Raw genomic sequence first — 25,438 nt, 5'->3', positions numbered from 1 at the left:
CCAAGCCTCCACATTCCTGGGTCTCACTTTGCTAATACCTCCCAAGCAATGTTGTTGGTAAAGGCCATGCACAGTATGAAAGAAATGGTGAAAAGGATATCTACCTGGCTTTTCATGCCTTCAGTTCCCTGGTCTTGAACTACCATGCCCTCTTTCAGTCCAGCTTTGACAGTGATGTCTATAAAGTGACTACAGAGATGTGTCATCAGAGTGGCTCTAATTAAAAGGTTTGCCACTTTTTTGTTCCTTTTTATTTTGGGGTACTGTGTGATCAACAGTTGCCCAATAGGCAGAAATTCAACACATGGTAGCACGATGATGGAAGTGCTGTGTAAAAGCTTTACCTGTTGAATTTCTGCATGTCATGTAGCCATTAAAAGAACTGATCTTCTGTTAAGGGGGGGGGAAGGCAACACTAATAATAAACAAGGATTTCCTTTTTGCTGTTAAAAATGTAATGGCATGGATATGGTAAGGAAATATTTAAGAAACAAATAAAGAGGGCACAAGAACAAAGAATCAGGGAAGAATTATATAGACAGCACCTAGGTAGCTATTAAATGTATTATATATGTATCAATACAATACATTTAATAGATTCCTAAGTGCTCCTATAGCCAGGCCTTTTGGAAATGCAAAGACCGGTGTCATTAAGCACTGTGTGATGTGAGCAGTTTATTCCTGAACTGACTCTTTCCCCCTCCACACCACACCTCCACAATCCATGAAGGCAAGAATGAATGTATGTATTGTGGAGGCTGATAAACATGAAAACAAAAGGAGTTTATTTTAAGCCTGTGGAGATGTCTTTGTTATAAAGAGGGTTATATTACTTAAAAGCACCAAACCACATCCAATGTATTTGAAAGAGGCAAGGCTTGAACTGATAGGAGGAATGTTTATGGACCTGAAAGGGACATCACTAGAGTTATACAGTACAGAAGGGAAATAGAAGTCATTTCTCAGAGTGGCTTATAGATCTGTCAGTAGATGTCTTTATCTAGTTCTTTTATAGGGACAAAAGAATCCCACTGACAGATGTTGAAGGTAAGGATGAGGTGGACAGGGCCCTGAGGATTTGTCCCCAGCTTGACTCCCTGTCAAGCTGTCTCTTTGACAAGGATGTTTTTTCCTGCAGTGGTGAATGTACCATCCTCAGGGGTCTGAGCAGCTGTCATCATTGCTTGCTTCTGAAGGGGAAGTTATTGGAAGTGTGCCCGGTGACAACAGCAAGTAAGGGTGGGTTGAAATGTCATGAAGTATAGCAGGCAGTGAACATCACACTTTAACCTAACCAAGCCTGCCTTAAGATTCTCGTGTCATGATAAGGACCCAAAAAGACACCCTTATATCAAGACAGTAGGAATTTCAGAAGTGTAGCAGCTGTGTGATCCTCAAGACTCAGTGATGGGATGTGGCATTTTTCAAATTACATGGAGAAATGTTGAATTGAGCAGTATAGCACATCTCCAGATGCTTGTTGGGGTGATGGGAGTTGGAGTCCATGAACATCTGAATGGCCACAGGTTCTCCATCCCTGCACTATAGAAAACTTAGAACAAGTTGGAATGATACAGTGGACTTCTGTTCTGAGCATTTTTTAAAGCTAAGTTGTCAGATGAACATTGCTTGGCTGTCTTCTATTAACATTCAGATTCTTACATGTTAAATAACAACTTCTGATTGTTTAACTTTACATTGATCATTGGTTTTAAACACACTGAACTTAACTTTGTCTGGCTTTGGTAGGGAGTGGTGTTTTTAAAGGAGCATTTTGCAAACTATAGAAGATGGTTGTTTCTGTGAACATCAAGCTGAAATTGGGGGGGGGGGTGTTTCATTGACTCATGATCATCCACAAAAGTTGATTTAATATATTTCCTTGTACATCCTACTCTGTAGGCTAAGGGTAACTGAGTTTTTTTTTTAAAAAGCCCTCCCACTTCAGGCAATCCTGCCATCCATTACTCCATCCCTTCATTAGAGAATAAAGTGTATAACCCCAAATCCCAAACATCCATTCCAATGCCATTCATGACCTAGAAGCATCCAACCTCAAAGCTAGAAAACTTCATTCAACTGCCCCATCCTGTCTCTCTGTTTTCCTGAATCCAAATCCTTTGGACCTCCACAATTGCAATTCTTGCTAAACTAGCATTCTCGCCCTGCAAGACTCCCCAAATCACTCCCCATTTCACCAACAACAACAGCTGGCACATTTGAAGCTAATTTTAAATTGGCAAAGAGTGGTCAGTTGTGAATGACACATGTTTAAATGGCTGAATTTTCCCACAAAATCAATAAGCACTTGTTTCTGTGTATATTGCAAACAGCCTCTTTAATGGAGATGAGGTATACATCCTAAATTTTTCTTACTCGTTTTTGTATTTTTTGCCACTGTACCATTGTAATAGCTTGGGAGAAATAAAAGAAATAGCACCATCTGTTGTCAGAATACTAGAAGTTCAAGGCAATGATTTCCCCCCTACTTTATTTATAAAATGCTGAACTCTGACATGTTGGCTTTGGTTTTTTTACTCTTGGAAACCTATCTTTCAAATTACCCTGTATGTTTGGTCCCTAGAAACTTTTTTTTAAATGTTAACTTCTTTATTTTCCTCAGAATGTTGCCTTACGGTTGTTTAGCAACAGGAGACCATTCTGGTTTAATTGAGGTTGTTTCTACTTCTGAGACAATTGCAGACATTCAGCTAAATAGTAGTAATGTTGCTGCTGCTGCTGCATTCAACAAAGATGCTCTCTTAAATTGGCTTAAAGAATACAATTCAGGGTAAGCTGCAATTTTATTATTATATATATATATTTGCTGTTACCATAGATTTTTGGTAAAACATTGCATTTCACTGTTCACAGAATGGCCTTTACAGTGAGCTATCATTATTTGCATGGGAGGGGGGTATCTGATAGCCTAGGTCTTGAGTGGGTGCATCTTCTCCAAGAAGCATATTACAGATTGCAGGTCAAATTAAAACAAAACTGATCATTAACAGAAGATAGAAACTAATGCAAAGTTAGTAAATGGAATGGAAATTAGTAAGATTACTAAGGGTGGATTAACCCATAAAATGAACGCTTATAAATGCTTAGCAGCTTAGCTTGCAAAATTCTTTCCATCTCTTTCTGTACTCTGGATGTTCTGTCATCATTACTCATCCTTGGGCTTGCTGGCTCACTCCTGACAGAGTTGGACATTCTCTATCTCTGCCGTTCTTCTTTTTTTCTGGTAATGGAAAAGCAGCACCTCTCTGATATGATCTCCCAAGAAAATATATGCCAAAAGATCCACATTGCATCAGGCTGTGCTGGACTCCTGTCCTGGTGGAAACCTTGGACGCAACCAGAATTGCTTGCTGCCCTGTGTTCCTACTGGGAGGAAGGGCGGGGTATGAATCTAATAAATAAATCATGTTAGAATTTGGCCATTCAGGCATAAAGGATGCTCTGCTCCTTCATAATGTCCAAGGAGGGAAAGAGAGATCCTTCCCATCAGTATAGTGGTTACCCAAAACTCTTACTACAAGCCAATGTACTTCAGTAATACTCTCTCAAATAAGAGTAAAAGGGTAGTAGCCACAGTCCTGTGTGCTAAGTCTATTTGCCTCCTTCAGAATTTCTTAAAGTCATAACTGACTAACACGAGGCACAGATGACACATACAGCAGTGGGATAGCATGGCTTTGTGGCACACCTGAACAGGAGTAGGGGGGTCTATGGACCTGGATGTGGTATATAGATTAGGCCTACGTTTCTACTCTAGAATTGTGTTGCTACCTGATCCCCTGCTTAGTAGTCAACCACCCAAGGCACTGTGAACTGCCTATGTAGAGTAGTATATGCAAGAGTGGCACTGTTGCATACTTTGGAGTAAATGTGAGACATACTTCCTTAAAAGGTTGCCCCATGATGCTTTAATTGTCTTATGCCACCATGGGTCCCACCAACTGTCCTATCTAAATTAGCAGTCACTCTTTTAAAAGCCAGGCAATGATTTAAATCTGAAATCCAGTTTGACCTATGTGCAGCACTGTGCGTTTCTGAGTATTGCTAGAATACTGGCTGCAACACTGGACTGGATGAGAGCTAACAAACTGAGGCTTAATCCAGACAAGACTGAGATGCTGCTGGTGGGTGGTTCTCCTGACCGGATGGTGGATGTTCGACCTGTTCTGGATGGGGTTGCACTCCCCCTGAAAGAGCAGGTTTGTAGCTTGGGAGTCCTTTTAGAACCATCCCTATCACTTGAGGCTCAGGTAGCCTCGGTGGCACGGAATGCTTTTTACCAACTTCGACTGGTGGCCCAGCTACGCCCCTATCTGGACAGAGAGAACCTCGCTTCAGTAGTTCATGCCCTGGTAACCTCTAAACTAGATTACTGCAATGCGCTCTACGTGGGGCTGCCTTTGAAGACGGTTCGGAAACTGCAGCTCGTGCAGAATGCAGCGGCCAGACTGTTAACGGGGACCAGACGGTCCGAACATATAACACCGATTCTGGTCCGCTTGCATTGGCTGCCTATATGTTTCCGGGCCCGGTTCAAAGTGCTGGTTCTAACCTACAAAGCCTTACACGGCACAGGACCACAATACCTGATGGAACGCCTTCCCCGATATGAACCTACCCGTACACTACGCTCAACATCGAAGACCCTCCTCCGAGTGCCTACTCATAGGGAAGCTCGGAGGGTGGCAACAAGAAAAAGGGCTTTTTCAGTGGTGGCCCCTGACTTATGGAACAATCTCCCTGAGGAGATACGCCTGGCACCAACACTCCTATCCTTCCGGCGCCAGGTTAAAACTTTCCTCTTCACCCAGGCATTTTAATACGTTTTAGTATGTGTTGGAATTGTTTCATCTTTTAAAAATTTTTAAATCTTTTTAATGTGTTTAAATTGTTAATATGTGTTTATTGTATTTTGATGTTAGTCTTGTGCACTGCCCAGAAAGCTTCGGCTATGGGGCGGTATATAAGTTTAATAAATAAATAAATAAATAAATTTTAAAAGCTGCAGACAGTAACTGTGAGAGATGTGTTCACTGTTATCAGTAAGCTGCTCAATGTGTAACACAAACATTGACCACGTTGCTTGTTCATAGTTTGTTTTCACAGTAAATGTCATAAAGGACAACTATAGCTCTCCACAGTGTTCTTGCAATGAAATAAATGCGTGCAGCCATTTCACATGTTAGAAGGTCCCATAAAAACACAAGCCAAAATGTTTCATTACCTAGTTACATGCAAAGTGGCTCTAAGGCAGCTTTTGAGAGTTTGCCTCCTACCTAGCAAGTTGCTTTCATGATGCTGTGCATGGGACGGTTCAAAAATACAAATTTCTGTTCTGTAATGATGAGCAACATATTTTATATTAAATACATTAATATTGGAGGGGCCCTAATAAACAGCATTCGATTTTTCTTTCTGATTTAGAGATGATTTGGATCGAGCCATTGAGACATTCACTCTGTCTTGTGCTGGCTACTGTGTAGCTACTTATGTGCTGGGCATAGGAGACAGACATAGTGACAATATTATGGTCAGGAAGAATGGTCAGGTAAGGTCATCGTAGGCAAACTATACAATACATGATTTTCTTGGGGGGAACATTTTGGTGAGAATCTTCCGCTATTGGTGTAATTTATTTTTTAATTTGATTTATATTTTCCCCTTCATCAGAAGCAATCTCAGGATGGGTCACATTAAAATAAAAACAATACGTGCTCGCTTTGGCAGCACATATACTAAAAACAATACAACCACACACACCCCTGTAAAATCAGTCAATAGAGCAATAAAACCATCTCAACCTCAACTGCTTCCAATAACAATGCCAAGTAGCTCAGTATTTCAATTCCCATTTCCACTAAAGGCCTGGAGGAAGAGATGGGTGGTCAGCTGGTTCCAAAAGCTGAACAGTCAGTGCCACCTGCTCCTTGGGGGGAAGAGCTAAATTGCAACAGTCAAGAAGGCTCTATCCCATACTAAAGCACATCGGGTTTCACTCGCTGATGGAATAACAAGGAGGGCCTCCACTGCAGTTCTTAAAGCTTGGGCAGGACCATGCTGAGAGAGGCACTCCTTCAGACTGTGGTATCACTAATGACATCACTTCCTGTAGTGATTGCCACATCTAGCATTAGTTGCTGTGTGACTTTTCAGCCTATGATGAAGCCAATAGTGGCTTCTCTTACAGAAACAAACTTTCAAAGCATACTACCCTTATATATTGTGTACCATTCTATAAATACAAAGGACTACTTTCTGTGTGGCATTTTCCTAAACAGGTATTAAATATTGGAGCATAAGACCTGCTCCATTTTGCATACCATTAATATATAATGATGGTTTCTTTCTAGGACCATATGTCTGGTATTGTGCTTTAAAGTCACAAACTATTTCTCAGCATTTGCCACTGATATAAGAGTGCGTTACAAGAAAAAAAACCTTCATGTTACATTTCAGAGGAAATACATTTAATAATAAGATTTTAGAACAATAGAATTAAGAAATTCTTATTTTTTTCACTAACGTATCTTACTAATTCTTTTTGTAGCTCTTTCATATAGATTTTGGCCACATTCTTGGAAACTTCAAATCAAAATTTGGAATTAAAAGAGAGCGAGTGCCTTTCATTCTTACCTATGATTTTATTCATGTCATTCAGCAGGGGAAAACTGGAAACACTGAAAAATTTGGCCGGTAAGTCCTAAATTTTCAAAATAATTTCATAAGATATGTACTAGCTCACAAAACAAAACCAGCAAACAGTACAGTAAAACAAAAGCACAATTCTGAACAGAGTCACACTGCTGCAGTATTATCTCAGTGTTCAAGCAGTCTTGTACTGATCTTTTGTTAAAGCAGTTCACAGAGAATAAATTGAGCTCCAGGCTCTTAGTATCAGCACAAGGAAATCCTGTCCAAGGAAACCCTATTTGCTGAGGCACCGGAAGCTAGCCTTGTCCCTTGCACGGACAGGCCAGCAGTCATTTGCAGGAGACTGAAGGTAGAAGTCATCTCAAAGCAAAGAGGGAGTTGAATTATCATCACCATTTTGCCTGCCAATCCTATGATCAATACAGCAGGAGTTTCCAATCTGTGCACCAGACCACCATTTGCCCTTAACCTTCATTCACGGTTATGGTAGTTGTGGCATGCCTGAATTCTATGGAATTCAAATTGTAATGTAATAAAATATAAGAAATAAAAGAAGCAACAAAAATACAATTAAAAACCATACAGCATCTAACACAGTGCATCACAATTGCTACAGCAGGCAGGAAAATATTTAAATGATCCACCAAGACCCACAGAAATGTTCCAAGTGGTCTGTGGAGAGAAAAATGTTTGGGAACTGCTGCCACAGAGTGAGAGACAGCTCCATTTTGGGATTGTCTTGCAGCTGCTATGAGCTGGAGTAAAGGGGGTTCCCATTGCTTTTAAGGGCTTGCAGTCTGCTTGCTTTCACATAATGTTATTGACCTTCAACAGTTGCAGGAGGGATGATGGGAAAACAATGTTTTGTTGGTAGCCAGCAATAAGTACTCAGCTTGGATTTCTGACCTATATAGAGCATTTCATGGAAGGTCCATAGGATTAGATTTTGTAATATTTTATTTATTTTAAATTTATATATGCCTTTTTAGAATGAAACTTTCTCAATGTGGCTTATAAGATATAAATTCAGAATATATAATCAGTAATCGGGTATAACCGTAAAACACCAAAGCAATAAAATGAGCAATAAATACTAAGAACCAGCAATATCACTAATCACAACATTCAGCCTAGAGAGAACAATAAGATCAAATAAAATGACAACAGAGAACAAAGAAAAGGCAGAAGTGCTCAATTCCTCCTTTGGCTCAGTCTTCTCCCAAAAGAGGGTCTATGACCCTCCTGACAAACATGAAGGGGTAGGATTGCAACTTGAGATTGATAGACAAATGGCCAAGGAATATCTAATCACTTCAATCAGTTCAAATCTGCAGAGCCTGATGAACTGCACCCCAGAGGAATTGGCTGAAGAACTCTTGGTACTGCTGTCTAGTATCTTTGCAAAATTGATGGGTGAAGTGCCCGATGACTGCAGGAGGGCTAATGTCCCTATCTTCAAAAAGGGTACAAGGGAGGAACCTGGGAACTACAGACCAGTCAGCCTGACATTGCTCCCTGGGAAAATTATGGAGCAGATTATAAAGCAGTCAGTCTGTAAGCACCTTGAAAACAATGTAGTGATTACTAGAAGCCAACATGAATTTATCAAGAACAATCCTGCCAGATTAATCTTATCTCATTTTTTGATTGGGAACCTCCCTGGTAGAGTGTGGGGATGCTGTGGACATGGTATATCTCAACATCAGCCAGGTTTTGACAAAGTGCCTCATGATATTCTGATTAGCAAGCTAGCTAAATGTGGGCTGGATGGAACAACTATCATGTGGATCCACAGTTGGCTCCAGAATCACACTCAAAGCGTGCTTATCAATGGTTCCTTCTCAAACTGGGAGGAGGTAATGAGTGGGGTGCTGCAGGGCTTGGTCCTGGGCCCAGGGCTCTTCAACATTTTATTAATAACTTGGATGAGGTGGTGTAGGGAATGCTTATCAAATTTGCAGATGATACAGAATTGGAAGGGATAGCTAATACCCTGGAGGACAGAAACAAAATTCAAAGGGACCTTGATAGGCTGGAGCTTTAGGCTAAAAACAACAGAATGAAATTTAACGGGTAAGTGCAAAGTTTTACATCTAGGAAAAAGAAATCAAATGCACAGTTATAAGATGCGGGATACTTGGCTTAGCAATACTACATGCTAGAAGGATCTTGGAATTCTTGATCACAAGCTGAATATGAGCCAACAGTGTGATGTGGCTGCAAAAAAGGCAAATGCTATTTTAGGTTGCATTAGCAGAAGTATAGTTTTCCAAAATGCATGAAGTACTAGTTCCTCTCTATTTGGCACTGGTTAGACCTCATCTTGAGTACTGCATCCAGTTCTGGACACTGCACTTTAAGAAGGATGCAGACAAACTGGAATGAGTTCAGAGGAGGGCAACGAGGATGATCAGCAGACTGGAAACAAAGCCCTATGAGGAGAGACTGAAAGAACTGGGCATGTTTAGCCTTGAGAAGAGAAGATGATGAGGAGATATGATAGCACTCTTCAAGTACTTGAAAGGTTGTCACACAGAGGAGGGCCAGGATCTCATATCAGTCATCCCAGAGTGCAGGACATGCAATAATGGGCTCAAGTTACAGGAAGCCAGGTTTCAACTGAACATCAGGAAAAACTTCCTAAATGTTAGAGCAGTATGACAGTGGAACCAATTACCTAGGGAGGTGATGGGCTCTCCAGTACTGGAGGCTTTCAAGAGGCAGCCATCTGTTGGGTATGCTTTAAGTTTGATTCATGCATTGAGCAGGGGGTTGGAGTCGATGGCCTTATAGGCCCCTTCCAACTCTACAGTTCTATGATTTTCCACAGGTAGCCTGCCATCAGATCGGGTACTACTGCCATCTGGCGTCCGAAGGTAAAAATGCACTAGAGTCAAACCTGGGGCTCGAGCCCCTCCCACTCCAGTCTTCATTCTTGCCCTCGTCAGAGGCAGATCGAAATTTAGACAGAGCGTAGCTAAGTCCTTACTTCTAATTCTATTGTTACTCTCCTTATCGTTTTTCCCTTACTCTCCTCCTTATCGCTTCCCCTTTTCACGTTTGCATCGGAGTGTGTCCAGCAGCGGCTGCTGCTTTTTCGTTTAGCGGGGGCTCCGCGGCTGCGGTCTCCCCCCCTCCTTTTTTCAGTTTTCAATTTAACCTCTACGTTGGGTAGCTCGTGGCTACAGCTCCCTCGTAGCTCTCGTTTGTGGGGGCTTTGGTGGCTGCGGCTCTGTTTGTGGGGGGTTTTAGTCCCGGCTCCCTGAAGCCTGCTATAGCAGTCTCTTTTCCCGCCACCTCTGTTTTTCGCGGCCGCCATTTTTATTTAATTTACTCTCCTTAAAGGCTCCTACGTTTCCCTATCAGCCCGGCTGCTCCTTCAGCCTGGCTTGGGCTTATTTAGGCTACCCTATATTGCCCCTCTCATCCTGATTCTAGGCTTCCTGTTCTTTTTCAACCACCTGCTTTGTGGTCGTACCAGGCGGCATATCATTTCAGCTGCCTCCCGGCTGTTTTTTCAAGCCCTAGTTAGGTGCTCCGATATCGCGGCCGCCATTTTGTTTTCGTTTTTTGCCATTTTTTCCTTTTCATTACGTTTTTAACTTGTGAGACTTGTGTAGTCTCCTGTTACCAAAATATTCATAGCTTGGGAGACCTGAGTTGTCAGGTGATACATATATTATCAGGTGATACATATTATACCACACCTTCCCTATTGTGTGTGTGTATGTTTGTAGGTGCACTTCCAATTGACTTATGCTCCACCTATAGCTGGCACATTATTTAGTCTGTGCACCTTGGCGATACCGCACCTTCCCCATTGAGTGCGCGTATCTCGCCCTGGCCACACTGCGCTTTTACAATAAACATATCTCTTCTGGCAGTGTAACTAGCGGTCTCGCACCTTCCCCATTGTGTGCGTGGACTTAGCTCGTGGCCAAGTTGGCAGTGTAACTAGCGGTCTCGCACCTTCCCCATTGTGTGCGTGGGCTTAGCTCGTGGCCAAGTTGGCAGTGTAACTAGCGGTCTCGCACCTTCCCCATTGTGTGCGTGGACTTAGCTCGTGGCCAAGTTGGCAGTGAAACTGCGGTCTCGCACCTTCCCCATTGTGTGCGTGGACTTAGCTCGTGGCCAAGTTGGCAGTGTAACTAGCGGTCTCGCACCTTCCCCATTGTGTGTGTGCACTTAGCTTGGAGCCAATTTTAGCTGAGTCATTAGTTTCCTCATGCTGGGCGTACTCACTCTTGACTCCTGGCATACTGTCTGTAGTCTGTCCTATACTATTTCTACCTTATCTCTGTCACCGCTCCTTTCCCATTGTGTGCGTGATTCAGAGATTGACATGGCGGACTTGAACCCTGAGGTGACAATATCCCCTGAAGCAAGTCGTCCATCATCACGCCAGCCAGCTAAAAACAAACACGCCAAGGCAAAAGCAAAGACTAAACACCTGTCTAGTCGCAGGGCGACCAAGAGACCACGCTATATATCACCTCCACTTCCGGAGAAATCTCGCCATGCTGCCCCTCCTGAGCTTTTCCAGTCTCCTTCTGAGTCCTCAGAAGAAGAGTTTGAAGGTTTCCCCAGCCAAGCTCCTCCTCCGCCTGGGCAGCCTCAAATTCCTATTCAGGAACAGGCACCACCATCTCCTCCAGGGATACAGTTGACTTCTGACTTCCTGCACCAACTACGAGAGCTACTGGGGTGCCTATCCCAACCTCAGCCTTCTCTAGTATTGTCTTCTCAGCCCGGAACCTCGCGACAACTCAGCTCTGCGAGACAACCTGGCGACAATATTGACGCTCCGCTACCCTCTTCTAACCCATATGATGTGATCAGGGGTAGATTGGACGTAGAGCAATCTCAGACTGATGACTACATGAACGTCTTTCAGACTGACCTGGATGAATGGAGTGGAGAATCTGACCAGGAGGAGGAGGTCTCTTATCGCCTCTTTGACCCGGCGGATTTCTCGCCTCTGGCTCGCAGAGTCATGGACACCCTTGGCATTCAACCAGAACTTATACAACCGGTTGCTCCTCCTGTCAAGGGTGCCAGAGTTCTCAAGTCCCCCAAATCAGTTCAGCACTTCATTCCCGTGCCAGACCCCATTAACAAACTGACCAGAGAAGAATGGGCCCGCCCTCTTCGTCCACGTCGCTCCTCATCCTTAGCCAACAAGCTCTATACCCTTGCCTCAGAATTCATGGCTTTTCTGAACGTCCCGGGGGTGGACCAACCTATTTCCAATCTTGTATCTCGGTCCCTCCTCCCGAAGGAAGGCGAATCTCAGCTCAAGGACCCCTATGAGAGGAGGCTTGACTTTGTCTGCCGTAAGATACATGAGGCTTCCGCTCATTCTATCCAGGCCTCCTCTACCGCCTCTATTTTCTCTCGGGCCTCCATGATGTGGTTAGAGGATCTCCTTGAAGATCCCAACCCGGATCCCACAAAACTAAGGAAAAGTCTCCACAAGCTACACAAGGCTGCTGCATTTGTGGCGGACGGCACATTAGACGCCTCCCATCACGGTGCACGTGCACTTGCGGCCGAAATTGTAGCTCGTCGTACCCTATGGCTCCAACATTGGGACGCCGATTCGACTGCCAGAACCAACTTATCCTTAGCACCATACTCGGGATCTATGCTCTTCGGCGAGGACGCACTCAAAGCAGTCCTTGTCGACCCCAAGGACAATTGTAAACCTGCACTAGCTACGGCCAAAAGGGATGACTGCACACCCATACGACGGTTTACCCCTTACCGTTCCTTCCATCCCTTTCGGAGAGGACGACCTGGTGGACGAGGACGGGACACCAGGCCTACAGATTTCCGTCCCTCCAAGGCACCCTGGCCCAGACAACGCTTACAATACAGGGGCCAATACCAAAACAGGCAGGCATACGGCAGAGGAACCCGTCAGCGCAGGCAGTTCTGACTCCATCCCCATTGGAGGCAGACTCTCCTTCTTCTCCAGCATCTGGCTAAACTTGACAAACATCTCCTGGGTCAGGCTCCTCTTCACCCAGGGCTACAATATAGAATTTTGGCGGACACCACCGGACAAATTTTGCATCTCCCCCATCTCCAGGGCACACAAAAAGGTTATGCAGGACGCCATGCGACATCTACTAGAGATAGCCGCTGCAGAGCCTGTTCCTCCATCCGAACGACTACAAGGCGTGTACTCCATCCTCTTTACGGTTCCCAAGCGAGACTCCTCATGGAGGGCGGTCTTAGACCTCAAAGGCCTCAACCGCTTCATCAAATACCGCCACTTCAAGATGGAATCTCTGGCATCCATTGTAGAAGCTCTACAACAAGGGGACTTTATCGCATCCATCGACCTGAGGGACGCTTACTTACACATCCCAATTTGCCCGGGTCACAGACGGTTCCTGAGATTTGCACTAGGCCACCTCCATTTTCAATACCGGGCCCTTCCATTCGGCCTCTCCTCGGCCCCCCGAGTCTTCACCAAAGTGATGGCCACCATGCTGGCGTATCTCCGCCTCCAGGGGGTCCACATTTATGCTTATCTCGACGACCTTCTCCTCCAAGCAGGCTCCCGGGACTTGGCCAACAGGCAGATCCAGTTCACCCTAGAGGCACTACACTCTTACGGCTGGCTGATCAATACCGAAAAGAGTCACATCCAACCAACTCAGCGCCTCCAGCACTTAGGTGAAATACTGGACACGTCCCTAGCCATGTTCTTTCTGTCCCCAGACCGTATTGCTTCCATTACAGCCATGGCAACTTTACTTCTACATCGCCCCACAGCAGATGTCATGTTTCTGGCCCAGTTCCTCGGGGCAGTGATTTCCTCGATCCACATCGTTCCGTGGGCCCAACATCATTCGAGACCTTTACAATGGGCTCTCCTACCCTTTCAAGCGGACATCTCCAAGTCCAACCATCGCATAATTCCGCTGGGCCAAGCTCTGAAGCAATCATTCCGCTGGTGGGTATCCACAACTTCCCTCACCAAGGGGACACCGTTTCGGGACCCAACCAGAGTCCTAATCACCACGGATGCCAGTCTGTCCAGCTGGGGAGCCCATTGCAACTCGACCTTTGTCCAAGGCGTTTGGTCCACCCAGGAACTAAGTCAAAACATCAACTGGCTGGAGCTCAGAGCTGCTCATCTCGCTCTGAGACACTTCCAGCCTCTATTCGCCCTACAACATGTCCTCATTCGGACGGACAATGTTTGTGTGAAATCTCACATCAACAGACAGGGAGGCACAAGGTCCAGGGCTCTGCAGGAGGAAGCAACACAAATCTTTGACTGGGCCGAGTCCCACATCCTCTCTTTACGAGCAGAACACCTCAGCGGAACTCTAAACGTTACAGCCGACTGGCTCAGCAGGCAAACGGTCCATCCGGGAGAATGGAAGCTTCATCCGGCTGTGTTCTCCCTTCTCCAGCGGCGGTTTGGCCCCCTCTCGCTGGATCTCTTCGCCTCCAGCCACAACTGCCAACTGCTTCGTTACTTCTCAAGGTACCTGGAGCCAACGGCGGAAGCAGTGGATGCTCTGATGACACCATGGCCACACGGGCTCCTGTATGCTTTCCCGCCCATATCACTCCTAGGCAGGACATTGACAAAACTCCGACTCAAACGAACACGGATTTTACTCATAGCTCCTTACTGGCCTCGCAGACCCTGGTTTTCGGACCTCCTCTCGATGTCAATGGAGGATCCCTGGACCCTTCCAAGCAGGCCGGATCTTCTCTCCCAAGGACCAGTTTGGCATCCGGACCCGAACTGGCTGAGCCTGACAGCCTGGCTTTTGAACGGACACAGTTGAAATCTGCGGGTCTTTCTCGAGGGGTCATAAACACTATTTTAGCATCACGATGACCGTCAACTACTCAAATCTATCAGAGTACTTGGCGTACTTTTTCCAGCTGGTGCACCTCTAAAGGTTGTTCAGCACCCCAAGCCACTGTACAGCACGTTCTACAGTTCCTATACAGAGGCATCACATTGGGACTCAGACCGAACACCCTGCGTAGACAGGCCTCCACCATCTCGTCAATTCTGTCCGTTTCTTCATCGGCCGCACCTCTGAGCTCTCACCCGCTCATCAAACGCTTTTTAAAAGGAGCTTCCCACCTCTCTCCAGCTGTACGTCACCATTTTCCATCCTGGAACCTCTCCAAGGTTTTGCAGGCATTGCAACGACCTCCATTTGAGCCGCTCGCCTCAGTGCCTCTCAGACTGTTGTCTTTTAAAGTCCTTTTCCTCATGGCTATCACGTCCGCGAGGCGGATTTCGGAGTTACAGGCCTTGTCATCGGCCCGTCATCTCTGCGTATTCCATAAGGACTCAGTAGTTCTGAGGCTGGATCCATCCTTTTGCCCTAAGGTCAACTCAATCTTCCACAGTAGCCAGGACATTGTGCTTCCATCCTTCTGTCCTAAGCCGGTCCACCCCCTCGAAAGGGCCTGGCATTCGCTAGATGTTAGGAGAGCGCTCAAAGTTTACCTCTCTCGCACCCAGGACATCCGACAGACAGAAGCATTATTTGTATCCTTTCATCCAAGAGCTTTGGGAAAAAAGGTGTCCAAATCAACTTTGTCCTGTTGGCTTCGAGCCTGTATTTCTATTGCATATCAGTCACTTAATTTACCAGTGCCGTCTAACATCACGGCTCATTCGACCAGGTCTGCTGCCACTACGGTGGCTTTCCTAACTAATGCTCCTCTTACAGACATATGCAGGGCGGCGGTATGGGCTACCCCTAACTCCTTTGTGAAGCATTATAAGATTGATCGCTATGCTCCAGCTGACGCCTCCTTCGGGAGATGTGTCCTCCAACACGTCCTTTCTGATTTGTAACTTCCTAGGAATCCCTCCCTATTAGGGGACTACATTGGTATATCCCGATCTGATGGCAGGCTACCTGTGGAAAATGGTCCCTTGGACCCACCTGAAGGGTGATTTTCACAGGTACGCCTGCCATCACATCCCTCCCTTGTGGGGGATTTCTGGGGAAATTCGTTCAGTGGCCTGTATATAGTTCAACCTATAGGATTCGTGCTCTGTCTGGTTTGCTTTAGTTAAAACCTGTTCTTATGTTGCAAGTTCTATGATATTTGCTGTGTATATTTTCTTTGCTGCGTGGGCTGTTGCCCTTTGGTTACTTTCAGATTTACCACTTCGGACTCGTCATCATGAAGACTGGAGTGGGAGGGGCTCGAGCCCCAGGTTTGACTCTAGTGCATTCTTGCGTTCGGATGCTAGATGGCAGTAGTACCCGATCTGATGGCAGGCGTACCTGTGAAAATCACCCTTCAGGTGGGTCCAAGGGACCATTCTATGAATTTAAAGCTTATTGCAGGACAATAAAATCTTTTTTTTTAATGACAAAATAATTTTAAACAAAAAGGTCTTTTAGAGCTGGCTTAAAGGCCTGCAATGATGAGACCATACATATTTCAGTAGGAACAGAGCTCCACAGGCATGGAAGCACCACTGCAAAGGTGACAATGATACTCACCAACCTAATTAGATGCTTAACAATGCTTCTAAAGGAGTGTGTTCTGTTACTTGTTAGATGGAGGAAGACAAAGCTTGTTTGTGTCATAAGAACTAGCTGACTGTAAGAATGAAATGCAACTGCTATGATGCATTTTGTAGAGCAAGTTGTAATATACCAAAGCATTCCTATATTATTGTCAGAATTTGAAAATGGAAATGGACTGCCTTCAAGTCGATTCCGACTTATAGCAACCCTAGGAATAGGGTTTTCATGGTAAGCAGTATTCAGAGGTGGTTTATCATTGCCTTCCTCTGAGGCTGAGAGGCAGTGACTGGCTCAAGGTCATCCAGTGAGCTTCATAGCTGTGTGGGGATTCAAACCCTGGTCTCCCAGGTCATAGTCTAACACTCTAACCAGATGCCCTTCAACTTTCCTAGTTTTAGAGGGCAAAGGTTGCTACAAACACACACACACATTCACACAGCTTATCTCTCTTCCCTTATAAACTCCCTCTCTCATATATGAGCACACACGCACGCACACAGAGCAGCTGGTACAAACGGACTGTGCATCTTTTGTCTCTGTAAAGGAAAAGGTGAGAATGTTACGTTTGAGTGGCTATTAGAAAGGTTGATTGGCTACTGGGCCCCCAGTCAACAACTGTAAAATTCTTGGGTTGTATCCAACGCTGAACACATGGAGCTCTGTTCATGCAACTGGATTTCCTCTTCCTCTCTCCACATGCCCCAAAATTTGTTCTAGAGTCCCCCAACCCTTTGGAGGAGATTTTGAGGAGGGGAGCTGCAGGAGAGAAGAGGGGACAGTCCTGTTGCACAAGCAGAAATCTGTTGCATAAGCTGAATGACAGCTTTGTATACAACCCCTCGATAATATATCTTGTGTATGTGATGGGGGGGGATGTTGGAGAATTCCAATATACACAGCAATGGGAGCAGAAATTGCTGGTGTTCATTTATTTGTCCCATGTCCAGAACAGAAATGTGTGAATCCCCTTTTCTTTTTCCTGTTGTGTGCCAAAGAATCAATGAATTTGTCCCATAAACAATACAATTACCACCTGCTCCTTGTCTACGTTAATTTGCTTTGGTGATCCAGTTTGAATTACTATATTTGGCTTTCTTCCTTCTAATTATCTGTTGCTATGCAGGATGAAAAGCAAGCTGTTTGCAAGGGATCCGTTTTTTCATCGGAAGAATGAACAGCCTATAGCCATTGGTTTGCCCATGTTTATTTGCAAACAGATATAAAATAGGTGTAGATGATGGGTTATCAAGTTCATTTACCTCAGATAACAGTAGTGAATCAATCCTGTTTAAACAAATACATGTTGAACCAGATCAGACTACCTAGGGTCTGGCCTACTTTTTGTTCCCCACCTTTATTGTGTGTGTGTTTGTGTATTTTAAGGTTCCGCCAATGTTGTGAAGAAGCGTACTTGATTCTGCGAAAACATGGAAGCCTCTTTATCACTCTTTTTGCACTGATGTTAACAGCTGGCCTTCCAGAGTTAACCTCTGTTAAAGACATCCAGTATCTAAAGGTAAAAACTCTGATATCCACCTCTTTGTGCTTTTTGATGTTCCTAATGCAATTGTCATGGCATTCCTCATATGATATGAACATATGAAGCTGCATTATACCGAGTGAGATTGAGGCTAGTGCTGTTTGTTTTGACTGGCAGCAGTTGTCTAAGACCTCAAAACAAAATTCTTTGTTTTTCATCTGAACACTACATAATACTCAATACTCAAACCTGGCAGATTTATATTTGTGTCAGACTAAAGAAATCATCCCCCTTTAGGATGCTCACCTTAACGTGGTGAGGGGGTTTGAGAGTGTTGAAGAAGCTAAGAGCAATGCCGTCAGGAGTCTAGACCAAGAGGCTAAACTCCTAGCAGGGGCACCCAAGGCGGAATGGTCAAACCTGAAACACCATACTAAGATGCATCCAAACTCAGAAGAAGACAATGGTAAACCACCTCTGAATACATCTTACCACGAAAAACCTATGAATAGAGTATCCAAAATGCAACACGAGATAGTGCTGGAAGATGAGACCCCCAGGTCAGAAGGCACTCACCAAGCTACTGGGGAAGAACAAAGGACAAGTACGAGTAGCGCTGTGACTAATGACGCAGCTGGGTCAAAGCCGAAAGGAAGCCCAAAGGCTGATGCGCACAGGTGCAAAAGGAGAGTCCGGAGTTGTATGATGCACACAATAGGAACATGGAATGTGAAAAGCATGAACCAGGGAAAGTTAGAAATTGTCAAGCAAGAAATGGAACACATCACCATTACAATACTTGGCACAAGTGAATTAAAATGGACAGGAATGGGACATTTTCAATCAGGAAACTACAAAATATTGTATGCAGGAAATGAGAAATTAAGAAGAAATGGGGTTGCTTTAATAGTGAGAAGTTATGTAGCAAAAGCAATTAGGACCTACAATGCAAGGTCTGAGTGAGTGATATCAATGAGATTAAATGGGAAACCTATTAACATAATCATCCAAGTCTATGCTCCAATGGCAAATGCAGAAGAGGAGGAATTGGAGAGATTTTACGCAAAACTACAGGAGGAAATTGATCACACACCAAAACAAGATATGATGATAATCATGGGGGACTGGAATGCAAAGGTAGAGACCAGAGAAAAATTAGGAATTGTGGGGAAATGGGGCTTAGGAGACGGAAATGAAGCAGTAGAAAGACTTATTGAATCCTGTGAAGCCAATAATTTGTTTCTTGCAAACACATTTTTTGAACAACCGAAAAGAAGACTACACGTGTACATCACCGAATGGTCAATATAGGAATCAAATTGATTATATAATTAGTAGCAGAAGATGGAGAAGTTCCACACTTTCTGCAAAACCAGGAGCAGACTGCAGTACAGATCATGAACTGGTGATATCTAAAATCAGAGTAAAGCTAAAGAAGAAGAACAAAGCAATCATAATGCCAAAATACAATTTAAATAACATCCCATAAGAATATAAAGATCCAATAAGGAACAGATTTGAGGCTTTAAACTTAGTTGACAGAGAACCAGAAGAACTATGGAGTGAAGTCAGAGACATTATCAGGGAAGAATGCAAAAAGACAATCCCTCTAGTTAAAAAGAGAGAAAGACCTCAATGAACGACTGATGACACTCTTAAAATGGTTAAAGAGAGAAAGAAAGCAAAAGCAAGAAGAGATAGGAACACAGTCAGAACCCTAAATGCAACAATACAGTGACTAGTATGTAGGGACAAAGAGAACTATTACAATAGTTATTGTATAGAAATAGAAGAGGACAACAAAAAGGGAAGAACAAGAGCCCTCTTCCAAAAGATTAGAGAAATGAAAGGGAAATCTAAACCAAGAGTAGAGATGTTGAATAATCAACAGGGGAACACACTGACTGATCGAGATGAAATAAAAGGAAGATGGAAGCAATACACTGAAGAACTCTATAAATGAGATGCCAGGATGACAGATTCATTCACGGAGGAACCGTATGATGAAGAACCAGAAATTTTAGAATGTGAGGTAAAAGCTGCTCTTAAAATACTTGGAAGAAACAAATCACCAGGAACAGATGGCATGCCAATAGAGTTGCTACAAGCTATTGAGACTGAATCTGTCCAAATTTTGACAAAAATTTGTCAAGAAATATGGAAAACTAAACAATGGCCCACAGACTGGAAGCATTCAATATATATCCCACTTCCAAAGAAAGGGGATCCCAGGGAATGCAGTAATTATCGCACTATTGCCTTAATATCCCATGCAAGTAATGCTCAAGATTCTACAACAAATGTTGGATAATGGAACGGAGCAAGGAATTTCAGAAGAAAATCACCCTGTGCTTTATAGATTACAGCAAAGCCTTTGACTGTGTAGATCATTAAAAATTATGGAATGCTTTAAAAGATGCAAGAGCATCTGATTGTCCTGATGCGCAATTTATACTCTGGATAAGAGGCTACTGTAAGGGCAGAATATGGAGAAACCGATTGGTCCCCAATCGGAAAGGGTGTGAGACAGGGGTGTATTTCGTCACCCTATTTGTTTAATCTATACGCAGAACATATCATACAAAAAGCGGGATTGGACCAATATGAAGGAGGTGTGAAAATTGGAGGGAGAAATATCAATAATTTAAGATATGCAGACAATACCATACTCTTTGCAGAAACCAGTAATGATTTGAAACGAATGCTGATGAAAGTTAAAGAGGGAAGCACAAAAGCAGGACTGTAGCTGAACGCCAAGAAGACTAAAGTAATGACAACAGAAGATGTATGTAACTTTAAAGTTGACAATGAGAACATTGAACTTGTCAAGGATTATCAATACCTTGGCACAGTCATTAACCAAAATGGAGACAATAGTCAAGAAATCAGAAGAAGGCTAGGACTGGGGAGGGCAGCTATAAGAGAACTAGAAAAGGTCCTCAAATACAAAGATGTATCACTGCACACCAAAGTCAGGATCATTGAGACCATGGTATTCCCAATCTCTATGTATGGATGTGAAAGTTGGACAGTGAAAAAAGCGGATAAGAGAAAAATCAACTCATTTGAAATGTGGTGTTGGAGGAGACCTTTGCGGATACCATGGATCACGAAAAAGACAAATAATTGGGTGTCAGAACAAATTAAATCAGAACTGTCACTAGAAGCTAAACTGATGAAAGTGAGGTTATCATACTTTGGACACATCATGAAAAGACATGATTCACTAGAAAAGAGCATCATGCTGGAAAAAACAGAAGGGAGTAGAAAATGAGGAAGGCCAAACAAGAGAGTTTGTACTGCTGCTGCCGCCACCAGCCCTCCTGCCCAAGCTGCAGCCGCCACCACCACTGGCCTCTTGCCCATGCCACGGGCACTGCATAACTTGCCGGCTCACCCCATCCCCACCATCACACTGTGACATCATGACAGTGTGACTGCCTACATTTTTAGATAGATAGATATAGTTGTTCAGCTATATATTAACAAGTGTCAGATTGTTATAAACAGGAAGCTGCTTGGCCTGATGGAACTCTTACAAGTAATACAATTTTGTTTCTGGTCCTTGTATAAAGAGCTTTCCGTTTCAATATGTTTGGCTGTAAAAATAAGACAACAATGCCATTATTTGACCAAAAGTGGGGAGAGTTGGGGATTGTGACTTTTGGATTTCATAATGGGCCCTCTTACCTTTCCACCCATAATTGACCACTGACTTGTTCAATACTTCATTCCTTTGTCTTCAGGCATGAGCCTACCAGCGACAGCTGAATAGGAATAATTTGAAGGGATTGTTTTGTTAAGCTAGTTGATTTGGGCCTTTAAGAAAGACTTTCCAATTTCCAATATGCTTTTCTTAGCAAGAACAGCTAATGAAATGCAGGTCAGTTTTACAGACATCCTTTGTACTCTTTATTGTAGTAGCAGGTATTGCTGTCCCAAGGAATATCAAGCGCTTCCATTATCCCATGCTATGTGCTGCAAAACAGTGGTAATTAGCCGTGGAATTACAGTGGTGGCAAGTAAAGAAATCTTAAATATTGGGTATGCAAGGGAAATAGCAATTCTTTAAATACTACTTTTTGTTCTTAGGACTCCCTTGCCTTAGGAAAGAACGATGAGGAGGCACTAAAGCAGTTTAAGCAGAAATTTGATGAAGCGCTCCGAGAAAGCTGGACTACTAAAGTGAACTGGATGGCACACACTGTTCGGAAGGATTACCGATCCTAGGTGGTTTATGAATTTGCACTAAGCTTAATGTTACCCTGACAATAAAGTATTAAAAGGGAGACAACAAACCCTTTCTAAAAACAGACCGAAGGAAATTGCCTGAATGATTCCTGATTTTATTTTGCACTCTACTTTGAAATGCTTCAACAAGATTTTCTAACATTAGCAGACGTCCTCAATCACTTCTCCTGACTCAGCATGCTGAAAGCTACTACTAAGCTTTTATATTACTATTTTGATACATTGAGTAGCTGTAAATATTTGGGATTTTTTAATCTTTAGATAGTGTATTCTCAAATCTAGATGGTTGGAGACTTCTTGAAGAACTGATTGCTAAACTGCATCAGAGGTGTTTTGGATGTCTTTAGTTTTGCTTCAAGTGACTGTTGTATGTATATATACTTTTTTTTTTTACTGGCATACACATATTTGTTCTGCTGAAAATAACTGCCAAATCATTCATTGTACAGCAGGATGCTGCTTATTGTCTTGAACTTGCCAGTAGAAGAGAGATTTCTACATTTAATGATAGAAAAATTATTTAAAGAGACCCTTTGCCCAAAAGCTCTGTGTTGATGTAAATGTGTTAGAGTATACATAGAGCATATGTGTTTGGGACAACCCTTGAACTCTTGGAAAATTCCATCTCAAAGTTTACTGTCTTTTGAATTTTATTGAATGTCCACTTTTTAAGGCCTGCAACATCTAAGCTTTTGCAGAAGCTTCATTAAAGAGTTGTCACTGGAAAACCACTGGACCATCCATAACAACTGTATTGCCTGCACACATTGTGTAATGTATATAAATGGAAAACCTATGCCTAAAACATCATGTATCATAATCATGTTCTGCATATACACCTCTAAATAAGGGAGATATATGTCAAAAGCCAAGAGATTGATGATTTAAAAAATGCTAAATCGCAGTATTTTAAAACAGAACTCCAAAGTGGAGTCAAATGTGTTCTCTCCTGCTTAAATGCCTGCAGTAATACTGCTTGTTTTTGTCGAGGATGTGTGTGTTTAGCGTAAGATGGTAGATGGAGAAAGTGGATTTATTTATCAAATGAGGTACCCTACTTTAAGGTGCTTTATAAAGGAGTAATTCAAGTTAAAAGTGCAATAGGATGTGCTGGTTTAAAGATGTAACATAAAATGTTTTGAAACAGTGGCGAGATGGACTTCAAACTACTGCTTACTCGCCAAAGAATACTGGTAATTCTTCATTTTGATGATGATTGAATAAAAATAATTATATATAAATTTGCCTTTGGATCACAGCAATGATTTTAAATAGGAATTGCATTAAAGTCTATTTTACTTTGTGAATGGTGTGTGTGTTTCTCTAAATAATACTATATTTAGTTGGATATAGTTCCTTTTTAATGTTTAATGTTAAACTGCAATCATGTTGGGGATTCACAATCTGAAATTGTTAAGGGTCAAAGCTGGAGGGAGAATACGTCAAAAATGTGAAATTAAACTTCAATAATTGTGCACAAATGTGTTAGCACACACACTCAATAGTAGTGAGAAGCTTGCAGTATGAGGATTGTCAAACAAATGTGCAATGAAAAAATATCATTTAGTTACTCTTTTTATTAAAAAGTCATTTATTTCAGTATTGTCATTTGCTTTTTCATAACTAATTTGAAATGCATTTGTTTAGTTACTCCCATGTTTGTGTTCCAACTGATTTCAGTGGGAGACCCAGCCTGTCTTCGGCTGCCTGTAATGCTGAAGCTTTCCATTCACATGGCTTGAATTTTTCAGGCATTCTCTCAGTTTTGTCTTCATAACAACCCTGTGGTAGGTTAGGCTGAGAGGGAGTGGCTGGCTTACAGTCACCCAGTGAACTTCATGGCTGGGTGGCGATTTGAATCTTAGTCTCTCAGGTCCTACTTCAACACTCTAACCACTACACCACGCACCCTGGGCATCAGGCATGCCACATTTCAGACAGTTTGGACAGTCTCAATTTTATACGTAATTTTAAAAGATGTACATCCCATACCAGGGGTGGCTAACCCATGGCTCTCCAGATGTTAAGTCTCCAACAGCATGTTCAGTGGTAAGGGATGATGGGAAACAGCTGGAGGGCCATAGGCTAGCCACCCTTGTCTGATACTCTTCTGATTTGATTTCAAGGGGGAAACCCAACTTCTTTTCTCCTGCTTATAATTTTTCTGTGTTTATATCCTTTTCACATAAAATATTTAAGCTTTAGCCTTGCCAAATTTCAAATAGGATAAAGACTCCCCATTTTATAGATCCCATTTTATTTATTACATTTATATCCCATCTTTTCCCCAAAGACCTGAAGGACGTGGTGATCTCCCTCCCCATTTTATCCTCACAACAACTCTGTGAGGTAGGTTAAACTGAGAGCCTGTGACTGGCCCAAGGTCACCCAGTGAGTTTTTTGGCTGAATTGAGGATTGGAACCCTGGTCTCCCAGGTCCTAGTTCAACACTCTAACCACTATGCCACATTTGCTCTCAATATCTCTCATTTTAACTGTGTTCTTTCCCTTTTTTCCACGTATTGTTTTTGTACTTGTACAGACTGTTGAAAAGTATTGCAATTTTCCATTGCAATAGAAAGTAATGAAAAATGAGTAAGTAATGGATTTTCATTAATAATTTATTTCCTTGAATTTCCGTTAGTTTTTATAACTGAAATGAATGGGCCTCACTCACTTAGTTTTTCATCGGTTAGTCAAATGAATGCACTTTCCTGTTGTTGTAGTATGCTTCTCACAACAGTTTTCTTATGAAGCCTATTCCTTTTTGAGACTCTGTTGCCATTTAAGCCCACATTCATTCACCATATGTTGCACCACTTCAAAGAACTGTGAATGGAAGAAAAACAAGCTAGCACTGTGTGCAAATATTCACAAGAGTTAACAGCGACAAATAAAGTAGGTTGTACAATAGTTCTTGTGCTTTTTGTTGGCTGAAGTCACACAAGCAGAATATATTTGCATTCAGTTTCATCATGCAGCACTCTAGCATGAGGTATAAAACAGCCCTCCTACAGATGGAGCCAAGCCCAAATGCATTGGAGTCATTACCATGGGTCAGTTACAGAAAGGCAACATCCTTCTGTTTTGCTTCAGTCCCACTGTCACTGGGGTTACTTAAGACCTGTGTGTTCTGAGGGGATGGCAGAAGTGGGGAAGTTCAGGAATTAACAGCTCCTGAAGAGACCATCAGGAGTCTGAAAACTGTTGGGGCACCTTCACCCCCCCACACCTTTCCTAGGGTTTCTTAATGTTTATGTGTCCTGGGGGAAGGCAGAAGGGAGGAAGCCCAGTCCTCATTCATTACCATTTATTTGTGTTAAGATTCTAAATTGTGAGCCACCTTTGGTGCCTTGGCAGAAAGGTGATACATAAAATACAGGTAAAATAGAGTGCTGTTAATCTGAATGCATATCCTAGGAGAAAGTGCATGCTTTTGTATTGTAATTTTTGTAATTAACGAGAGACAGGCTGCTGTGTCCCATTTTGGGACGGTTTC

General features: G+C 43.0%; 1 protein-coding gene across 9 annotated transcripts in view; it reads left to right on the top strand.

Moving 5' to 3' along the window:
* The window catches only part of PIK3CB (phosphatidylinositol-4,5-bisphosphate 3-kinase catalytic subunit beta), a 135,029-nt gene extending 111,783 nt beyond the window's left edge, over positions 1-23,246 (top strand). For all 9 annotated transcript variants that reach the window (XM_061636735.1, XM_061636737.1, XM_061636729.1 and 6 more), the window contains 5 exons: positions 2,624-2,791; positions 5,446-5,569; positions 6,569-6,714; positions 17,592-17,724; positions 21,781-23,246. In XM_061636735.1, the coding sequence (XP_061492719.1) occupies positions 2,624-2,791; positions 5,446-5,569; positions 6,569-6,714; positions 17,592-17,724; positions 21,781-21,918 (709 nt within the window). In that variant the 3' untranslated portion in view covers positions 21,919-23,246. The remainder of the gene's footprint in view (positions 1-2,623; positions 2,792-5,445; positions 5,570-6,568; positions 6,715-17,591; positions 17,725-21,780) is intronic.
* The last annotated feature ends 2,192 nt before the right edge of the window (positions 23,247-25,438 follow it).

Source organism: Rhineura floridana, chromosome 7 (assembly GCF_030035675.1).
Source record: "Rhineura floridana isolate rRhiFlo1 chromosome 7, rRhiFlo1.hap2, whole genome shotgun sequence".
Lineage (NCBI taxonomy): Eukaryota > Metazoa > Chordata > Lepidosauria > Squamata > Rhineuridae > Rhineura > Rhineura floridana.
This window is presented reverse-complemented; position numbering and strand designations above follow the sequence as displayed.